Source organism: Vigna radiata, unplaced genomic scaffold (genome assembly GCF_000741045.1).
Source record: "Vigna radiata var. radiata cultivar VC1973A unplaced genomic scaffold, Vradiata_ver6 scaffold_273, whole genome shotgun sequence".
Lineage (NCBI taxonomy): Eukaryota > Viridiplantae > Streptophyta > Magnoliopsida > Fabales > Fabaceae > Vigna > Vigna radiata.
The window spans coordinates 247,858-258,673 of NW_014543808.1; the positions used below are offsets into that span (position 1 = coordinate 247,858).

The 10,816-nt window shown below is 35.0% G+C and overlaps 1 protein-coding gene across 14 annotated transcripts; it reads right to left on the reverse strand.

Moving 5' to 3' along the window:
* Positions 1–202: 202 nt before the first annotated feature.
* LOC106754861 (L-cysteine desulfhydrase) lies at positions 203–7,791 on the reverse strand. 14 transcript variants are annotated; one of them, XR_002667005.1, is made up of 4 exons: positions 6,131–7,788; positions 5,606–5,700; positions 2,525–2,565; positions 203–430 (listed from the first exon to the last, which is right to left on the reverse strand). XR_002667005.1 is itself a non-coding variant. In XM_022778082.1 (2 exons), the coding sequence occupies exon 1, from the start codon at positions 7,588–7,590 to the stop codon at positions 6,154–6,156; it is 1,437 nt and encodes a 478-aa protein (XP_022633803.1). In that variant the 5' UTR covers positions 7,591–7,791; the 3' UTR covers positions 203–430; positions 6,131–6,153. The 14 variants fall into 14 exon arrangements, 3 of the variants coding, with proteins under 3 accessions (XP_022633803.1, XP_022633804.1, XP_014492414.1); XR_002667004.1 differs by having other exon boundaries at positions 203–443; XR_002667006.1 differs by lacking the exon at positions 5,606–5,700 and having other exon boundaries at positions 6,131–7,791.
* Between the last annotated feature and the right edge of the window lie 3,025 nt (positions 7,792–10,816).

A 10,816-nucleotide genomic window follows, 5' to 3' on the forward strand; every position in this document is an offset into this window, starting at 1 on the left:
ATCCTTTAAAGCACTATTTTCCATTTTTTGTACTTATTTTTCAATATTAATTAACCATCTTCACTCAGCACATTCCTATACACTAAGCTTTTTGCTGTTGACTTAACTCCAAAGTTAGTAGGGGTAGAGAATAACCCATTCTCTTACAACCCGATTTGGTGCCATGATCAAGTCAAGAAATGTCCAGTAAGAAGCAGAATAATAGCTGAGAAAGCAGATTTTTATTTAGTGAAATAAAAGTTCGGTTGACAAGCGAATAAATAGACAGGTACAATAAAAAGACTTGCAAGTGGGAAACTGTGCCTATGGAATACATCAAGAGATTTCCACTTTCAATAACAAGATAAATTTCATATATTTGAGGGCAAAAAACTTTCCATATTTTTCTTGGAATCACAATATATAGAATTAACAAAGTTGACTCGGTAACCTGCAATTTCAGACTGAAACATAGTTAACATAAGTTGTACACACAATAATTATACATGGCCAATTGGCCACAATTCTAAGTTCTGGCTACAAGAACATGGTATCCGACATCATTATTTACACCTATCATCAATATTTTCTTTAAGGTGAATAACCTAAGTATCTCATATCATTTGGAAAATATCCAATTATTATAATCACATAATTCAGCTTTTATTATTTTTCCACTTATGTTTGTTAGATCAACAGTCTCTATCGATAGTAAAATCTCTGAAGCTCAGTCATTTCAACAACTGAGATGCAGCTTTCCAGTAGTGGGTTACTTTAAAAAGTGAAGCCCTAAGTAGTAAAAACTAAGCAACACTTTCCACGTTTCCATGTTCCATAGATCAAAAATCACAATAGACATAGAGATCATTTGAGGTGTTGCCAAAAGTTTTACTCAGCCTGCAATCCCATGGGAAGAGTGGGTGTTGGAAACAATGTAGCACGGATACCACCATGGAGATGAGACACCACATGAATACCGACACTACATGACCGCGGACACTACAAGTATAATCTCTAAAATGTAGGAAACAACGACACGTACATGCACATATTACATCATTATATATTATTTAAATTGACAACCAAGAATTATATATTCAAAATCATCTATAAACAAAGTTAGTCAAATATAACAAAACAATCTAAACATATATAGTAACACATTACAAAAATTAATCTAGTTCGTCTATCTAAAATCCAAAATGCAAAAAGAGGATATAATTTAAGACATTTCATCCCTCTCTTGACCATCATTGAAAAAAACAGATTAACAGATTCATTTAAAGACAAATTAACAACTTCAAAAAATTTCATATTATATAAAGATATGATAACATAATAAATAAAAATTTCCTTACAATACATATACAATCTAAATATTCTTTATTATATAGGATCAATTCCTAATTTCTATGGTTATAATACAAACTTACACGATCAGTTTGAGTTAGAAAATCACTACATTAATATTATGTTGAAGTCATGTCAGAATTATAGCATAGACCTAAAAAAATGTTTTTTTTCAATTGGACACCTCACTATGTCCTACGAGTGTTTGTGTCCAATACGTGTCAAACACAAGGGCACACCATTTAAGAGGCATGTTTGAGCTTCATAGGTTAGAAACCTGTCCATGTGGAGCACTTTTGATGTAGAGGAGTTTGACATGAACTAGAATAATCTGTAAGACATGGATAGAGATGGACAGCACTTTAGTGAATTGTCTTCTAGTGTCTTCTAGTAAATTCTCTGCTACGTAGTTTTTTAATTCTCCTTTTTCAGAATGCACAGAAAACTCCTTAACTGTTTTGTATTCGTTACACAATGAACCTCAAATCCGTAACGTGACCTATTCTATAAATCCCAATGGAAAATGGGTCAAGCAAATGCCTTTCAATGAAATTTTTGGTCCAACATACACATTTCTTCTTTGCAGGCTATCCATTAAAAGGGGCAAAGAGTGGGGAAAATTATTATAGCTGGAGCTTGCAGCAGTTTGAAGGAGAAAGGGATCATGATTGTGGTTCTTGAGTTTGGAGACCAGTGCACACAGTAAGCTATTTAATCTGTAGTTGGTTTGTGGTTTAATCCTTCAATATCACCACCCTCTTGTAAAAGGAGCTTACATTTTTCTTCTCTAAAGCTGCATATCCATGTTCCAATTGAAGCAGACTCAGGCCACACGTTCTGTGTTGGCCTACAACAAAGCAGTGAAACATCCAACATGCTTTAGCCTTGGTTTGATTCTTATTGTGTAACTTATTGATGGAAATGTGTCTCGAGTTGGGTCTAGTTGAGGGGTTTAGACAGGTCACAGGCAGACATGGATCCGTGGTCACACAGGTTACAGATTATAAGAGCAGCCTGCCAGCTTTAGCCCAAACACCCACCCCTAGTCACAAATGTTAAAAGGGATAATATTTCTTGAAAGTTGGAAAACAAAATTGTGGTTGATATTGTAGTTTGTACTTCTTTAAAATGTATGTTAAATGTGGTTGCAAAGAGAGGCTTAGGAGATTTGTAATAGATTGAAGGAAAATGATACCTTTATTGTTGTTTTGAGTGTCTACAGTCCTGCAAGATTGTCTGAAGAAAACCATGAACTATGAAGCACTAATACTTCAATTTGCTTCTCATGCATTTGTATCTACTACATATCAGATATTGATACTTCACCAATACACATAGGTGAAAAGTATCTAAAACTATGAAGCACCAAAACTTCAATTTGCTTCACATATCAAATACTAATATCAAGCACTTCACCAATATGTACTAATAAAATCACCATTTTGTGAAAATCTAATACAACTATATGGAACACATAAAAATGCATAATATATAGATATACTCACAAATTAGCTTGTAAGGTGATAGATGTCTTCACTTGTATATTATAATTTAATAACATCTTTAGTCAAAATGCAACCTTTAAGAAGCATCCTCATGCCAAAGATTGAACATCTTGAATGTGAAATTAGATATTTATGAGTGGTCCGATAATAACCAATAGTGAGTGACATGATAGATCCAATAACAATTGCTAAAAAGAAGGGTAAAAGAAAACGCTTGGTTGAGCAACAAACTATTGATGTAAATTGTTAGATCGAATGCTTACTATTAGACCAAAAGTTATAGCTAATAGTCAGAATGCAACTTTTGTAGCATAACAGCTTAAGCATCAGTAGTCAATTGTGACTTGGTCCACTTAACCCTTATCATAGGACAAATGATAAATCCTGCAACAATCTCCGCCTTACTAATTGCTGCACTGCGAATCAAACTCTCAGATCGACACTTGGCCCACCTAGCCTCTGCCACAAACAATTGATGCAATCTACAACAATCTGCAACAATCTCTCCCTCAATAACTGTCCTACTAGGAATTAAACTCGTGACCTTGATTTTGATATCAATTTTTTAGATCAATCTCCTACCACAAGAGGCCAAAAGCTATAGCTAATCATCACAACACCACTTCTTCTACTTAAGAGTGTAATTGTCCAAGCCCCATGATTCAATTGTAACTTATCCCACCTGATCTCTGCCACATAAACACAAACTCCACCCAAGTAAGGAGCTTTCCCAATAACCATCTTCAATATCTTCTTAAAATGGGAGTTTGAAACTAACATAAACCAACAAAACCAATTTGTAAAATGAGGGTTGCCATTATATTATAATTTGACCACATCTTTAGTCAATATGAGATCTCTAACAAAAACCTTGTCCCTTGAAGTACCAAAATTGGAAATTGTTCCCTCTATGAATGATTTCAACAAAAGAATGAGATTGATACTAATATTCTTATATCTAACTACTATGAAGTAATTTATGATAACCATGATTTATATATATTATTTATTTTGGTAATATGGTATTAATTTGGAGTTGTAGAATTACAATTATATAGTTATCATGTCTTTTCAATTTTTAAATATGTATCTTACACATCATGTCCTATATACTTTTAGAATAATCAAATTGTCGTATAGAATACATATCATACATGATAGATATATCATATCTATGCATCATGCGCCATGAGTTATTTCATTCCATGTCAAGTGTATGTTGTATTGAACAAGGTTTATAACTTCTCAATAGTAGGGAGATGCATGTAAGCAAATACACCATGACCAGAATATGTGAGATTTGAATGTAAGCTTTTTATGTAAAATTTGTATTCACCAATAAGACAAATATACATGTATTATGTCGACTGCATTATCAAGCAAGTTAAAATAACTTTGGAACTAAAATAAAAATAAGTACATTTAACAGCGGGATGATACTCAGCCTGTCATGACAACAGTAAAGTTGGAACATGGTCATAAATGAACCTGCTTCTAAATCTCTTTTAAATGAAAATCCTTAAGAAAAGGAAGATGAATATGCTCATTCAAATAGTCATGATATTTGATGACGTCGGTTAGTGGGTTAAAGAATTGAAAAAATAAAATCAGCTGCTAAACTTTACTGTCAAAATTGAACTCTGCTTACTTGTAAAATGTTTTTCTTATGACCTTCGTAGCTTGAAATTTACTGCAAAAATCTAATGTCAAAATTGAACTCTGCTTACTTGTAAGTTGTTTTTCTTATGACCTTTATAGTTTGAAATTATGCATGCACAAAGTAGAGTAAGCATGTTCAAATTATCCATCAAACAATTAAAATGTTGCCACTATTATTTATAGGATCTTATGAGATTCATTTCTATTATTCCTATGAAATTTGTGAATACTATCTAAAATGTCATCTAGTGGAACTATAATCGTGTGCTTTCAATGGTAGATAAGAAGGTTGTCCTTGAACATTTTGATTGGCTGGAGAATAAAGTTGACACATAAAGAAAAGTAGCATTTGGGCTCCAAGATTTGTGCAAAACCCAAGTTTCATCCAATCACAGAAGATAAACACCAAACACCCCATTTACATTGCGCTCAAAGCCTTTGCCAGCTTCAGCAACAATGCACCATTATTGGCGTGGGGATGCACGTGAGAGCCAAAAACAGGAATACTTACACAAAGAAAGTAAGGTTTTGGATTTTAATAGGAAGTAGCCAGATTCGGGAGTTAAGTGAGAAGACATTTTCTGTTTTACAAAAGTGGAGTGGGACAATTTCATTATTCAACTAAAAAAAAATGTTAGTTAATGTCATTTTCTTAAGAGGGTAAAAGTATTGCAAAATAATGGATTTGTATAAGGTGAAATCCAAAAAAAAAAAAGGGGAATGAGTATAATTTACTCTTTTACTTTTTATTATAAAAACTGAGATAGAACAAAAATCGAAAAAAAAAAAAGAGAGGATTGGACAAAAGTACACAACAGAAAGAAACCAAGAAAAAGAAACATTCGATGGAACATAGCTGCTCAATCAATCCCTTGTCAATTGTTATGAAACTTTCATGTAGGATCCTCATGGACCTAAAAATAGAATAATCCTTCTTGTGAACCATGGAGAAAGCAAGATGCAGACTCTCAATTAGTGGACCACACCAACAACATGAATGTTCCTTCCTGGTAACAACTATTGGAAATCCATTAAAATCCCCAAATAAAGATAATCTAACACTTAAAAAGAGCAAAGAGTAATTAGGCGACATTACAAATTGACATCATTACGTTTGTGAGGCAGCAGCTCCAATGAATTATTTAGTCTTAGCAAAGTCACAGCAGACATTGGAATGTAAGGCGGCCACGTATTAGTTTAATACAATCTGTGACCATGGTTTAACAAAGTTAAAATAAAGAATGTAGGGAAGAAAACAAATGAAACAAGAAGGGCACCATATGCGAGGACAAAAGACAGCCTAAATTAAGCCAGGCTAATTATTTGGTTTTGTGAGACACTTAAATCAAATTAAGTCATTAGTTACTTACTATTATAACTTAAGCAAATATATTTATAAAGCATACCCTATACAAATATAATCTGTTGTAGACAATACTGAGATCAAAGTTATCGAATTGCACTATGAAGCTACATTGCAAAGTATCTGAGAGTAGGAATACTTCTTCATTTATAAGATATTCAAGACTAAAAAACCTAGAGAATGCAGAACAACAACAGCAGGCATGCTCATAAAATGCCACTGAAGATACATCTAACTCAATCCAAAGCCGGCCAGGAATGAGTAAAACGTATACCTCTTTATTTCTCTTCTTGCAAATCACTCAGTAGGAAGCCCGCCGCAAATTTTACCATCCTCCAAAAGCTGATTAATCGCTGACTTAAGCTTCTGATAATCATCAATAGTATTATAAACTTGATGAGATATCCGGACATAACCAGTTATAAACCCATTCTTGTCCCGGGGATCCCTATCATCATTCCTCAAAACCTGGTAATATACAGGAACCTCAATTGCATGATAGACCCTTAGGTACGACCTTAACCGCAAGGCATCATCATCACTCATCACGCAGAGCTTAGAAGGCAACCCCACCATAATCATGCTAGCGCACATCTCAGGAGGCGACCCTAGAATCGTTCCCCAAGACTCCGCTAACATGGTCCCCATTTTTACTACCGCATCATGGTTCCTCTGCATGATCCCCGCGATCCCACCCTCGAACCGATTCACGAATTCCAAAATCGATGGCACAACAAGTTGGGGGCTATAGTCCCGCATCCCAACCCATGCACTCTCAACAGGTAACCCCTTTCCGTACTCCTGCGAAACGATAGGGTGGTGCACGTCGTTTGAACTCTCTTTACAGTACAAAAAAGCCACCGAAGGAGGAGAGAAAAACCACTTATACAAATTGCTGACGTAAAAATCAGCCCCAATGTCCTTCACGTCCACGGGCAAGCTTCCAATGGCGTGAGCGCCGTCGACGAAAACCTGTTCCACTCCTTGCTCTCTGCAAACCTTAATCAATTCGCGAACGGGGAGAACCACCGAAGGCATCGACGTTACGTGATCGATTATCGCTAACCTAACTCTTCCGCCGTTGAGTTTACCTTTCTCAATGCCTTTCTTGAACTCGGTTACGATTTCCTCGTCAGAACGCACCGGGAACGGGAGCTGGACCTCTACGATAGTGCCGCCGATCGGAGTCACGTAGGCCTCGATGGATTTCTTTACCGCCTGGTACGCACAGTGGAACATTATAACAGAGTCCTCTCGGCGAAAATGTCCGCGCACGAAGCGGCGGCCGATCTGCTGGAGGACGATGGCGGCGGCCGTGGTGGCGTTGTCGACGAGGGAGACGCGGTCGACGTGGTCGGCATTGATTAGGTCTGCAACTACGGCTCGCGATTCCAGGATGCTGCCACGGAGCACGTTAAAGAAGAAGTCGTCGGGCTGCTGAAGAAAGCGGAGCTGCCATGCAGACTGCGCCGCGAGAACGGAGCGCGGGCAGCTTCCGAAGCTGCCGTTATTGATCCTAGCGACGCCACGTTGGTGGTGGGAGAATTCCTCGCGGAGCTCGGAGTCGGAAATGGAGTGGGCGAGTTTGGGTTTCTTGGCGGCGTGGTAGTTTGGCTCTACGGCGCCGTTTCGGTGGATTTGATTATCCATGGAGGGGTTTGGGATGGGGCTATGGGATTGGGGAAGAGTGGTCATTGTTTGATTAATTGGAGGGTTTGAAGTTGGAGATAGCATCGCTGGGGTGAACAACTCGGGACTGAGTGGAGGGTGGAGCGGTGAAATTGTCCTTATTCGCTTCCTCTTTTCTCTTTCTTTTTTTTTTTTTTTAATTTTGTTTTTGACTAGTAAGATTTTAAGAAGAAAAACAGACGACCTCAGCCGTCTGCGTTTTGGTCGGTCTTCTATTTTGTGGCAGACCCATGTGGGACTTTTTTTTATTATATTTTAGCATAAACGTTGAGGCTTGGAATCTCTGAAGAGTTACCCATTTAAATAATAAGCTCTTGTACAACTATCTTTTTGTTTTTTTTTATTTGTCAATTTACAATTTTAAGATATTATAATTTTTAAAGTAGTGTTAGGTTGATTTTTAAAACTATGATTTAATTATAGAAGTATTCACAAAATTTAATAGAAAGTATCAAAGATATTCACACTTCAAGATTTATATTTACGCATATTATACTTTTAATAAAATGACATTCGCGTTGTTTTAAATTTTGAATAGATTCATATTTTCATAAAAATATTTTTTTATTATAGTTGTACTTGTCTTCTTTATTTTACTTTCAAATTAAATATTGAGTAAAACTAAAATAAAATTAGTAAAATTTTTAAATTATTTTTTTAGATATAAATTATTAATATTTTTTATGAAAAATTTAGTAATTTAGTTATTAATTATAAACAGAGGCTAGATGATAATACACCTGGGTAAGATTCTTTTAATATGCTAAGCAAGCTATTTGAAGAAACAATAAAGAAAATGAATTTTAAATGTGTCAAACAAAAGGACTCGCCAAACATAAGTCATACTAACAATCTCACACAGAAAAAGAAGGGAAAAAATATCAGGCCAATGAAAAAAAGAAAACACAAATAAATAAAAAATGCTCACAGGGAAACTCAACAGGATGAACAAACAAAAGTTGAACTTAATCAAAACAAACACTTAACAACTTTTAATCATGAAAATAAATGAGAGATGTAGCTATTTCAACTTTTAACCAGCACTAAGACAGCTAAATCAGTTATAAGTAAAACCTCATAACCCTTAACCCTCCCTGCCGCATTCTTCCCCATCATAACAATCTTTTTAGCCAACAATAGATACGAGGGGATGTGACATTCAACATCTAACGTGAGAGTCAATGTTAGAACACATTTCTCCAAATTGGCAATTCAAATAAAATAGGTTGAACTTACCCAGTAGATGGGTCTATAAACGTAGTAGGAGTATGTGCCTTCCGTCTCAGAATCTGAGAATCATACTTCAACTAAATCCAAATGTTCATAAGCTTATAACAGTTTACAATTTTATGGAAACTCAAACATTTGGACTACGTAAAACAAAAAACCAAGCTATTTAGGATTCAAAGATAAACTGTTTCCTGGGCATGAGTCAATTGTAAACAATAGAAAAGCACATCTTTGTCATTAGCCCAACCCTTCAAAATGTATTGGAAGAAATAAAAATTGCAGAGAACTGTAATTCAAGTGTCAAAGAAAAGACTAAATAATATTTGAATGAATATTTTATGCCACTTTTTGAACTAAGAAAATACAAGTGTTACTAACCTGTTCTGCATAACTTTATATGCGTCAGCCATGCACTTTTTTGCTCCTTTAAAGCACTATTTTCCATTTTTTGTACTTATTTATTGATATTAATTAACCATCTCCACTCAACACATTCCTATACACTAAGCTTTTTGTTGTTGACTTTACTCCAAAGTTAGTAGGGGTAGAGAATAACCCATTCTCTTACCACCCCATTTGGTGCCATGATCAAGTCAAGAAATGTCCAGTAAGAAGCAGAATAATAGCTGAGAAGACAGATTTTTACTTAGTCAAATAAAAGTTCGGTCGACAAGCGAATAAATAGACAGGTACAATAAAAAGACTGCCAGTGGGAACTGTGCCAATGGAATACATCAAGAGATTTCCACTTTCAATAACAAGATAAATTTCATATATTTGAGGGTTTAAATTTTTCCATATTTTTCTTGGAATCACAATATATAGAACTCGGTAACCTGCAGTTTCGGACTGAAACAAAGTTAACATAAGCTGTACACACAATAATTATACATGGCCAATTGGCCACAATTCTAAGTTCTGGCTACAAGATCCTGGTATCCGACATCATTTTTTACACCTATCATCAATATTTTCTTTAAGGTGAATAACCTAAGTATCTCATATCATTTGGAAATTATCCCATTATTATAATCACATAATTCAGCTTTAATTATTTTTCCACTTATGTTTGTTAGATCAACAATCTCGGTCGATAGTAAAATCTCTGCAGCTCAGTCATTTCAACAACTGAGATGCAGCTTTCAGTAATGGGTTACTTTAAAAAGTGAAGCCCTAAGTAGCAAAAACTAATCAACACCTTCCACGTTTCCTTTCCATGTTCCATAGATAAAAAATCACAATAGACATAGAGATCATTTGAGGTGTTGCCAAAAGTTTTACTCAGCCTGTAATCCCATGGGAAGAGTGGGTGTTAAAAACTACATAGCACGGATACTACCATGCACACCGGACACGACATGAATGCAGACACGGCATGAACCCGGACACTACAAGTATAATCTCTAAAATGTAGGACACAACGACACATACATAGACATATTAAATCATTATGAATTATTTAAATTGATAACCATGAATTATATATTCAAAATCATCTATAAACAAAGTTAGTCAAATATAACAAAACAATCTAAACATATATAGTCATACATTACAAAAATTAATCTAATTCGTCTATTTAAAATCCGAAAAGCGAAAAGAGAATATAATTTAAGACATTTCATCCCTCTCCTGATCATCATTGAAAACAACACTTTAACAGATTCATTTAAAGACAAACTAACAACTTCAAAAAATTTCATATTATATAAAGATATGATAACATAATAAATAAAAACATTCCCGACAATACATATACAATCTAAATATTCTTTATTATATAGGATCAATTCCTAATTTCTATGATCATAATACAAACTTACATAATCAGTTTAAGTTTTTAGAAAATCTCTATATTAATATTGTGTTGAAGTCATGTCAGGATTATAGCAGAAACCTAAAAAATGTTTTTTTAATTGGACATTTCACCACTAAGTGTCATACGGGTGTTTGTGTCCAATACGTGTCAAACACAAGGGCACACCATTTAAGAGGCGTGTTTGAGCTTCATAGGTTAGAAACCTGTCCATGTGGAGCACTT

Excerpts from the sequence above, each read along its gene's own strand:
- LOC106754861 (XM_022778082.1), bottom strand. The coding sequence starts at position 7,590 with ATGCTATCTCCAACTTCAAACCCTCCAATTAATCAAACAATGACCACT.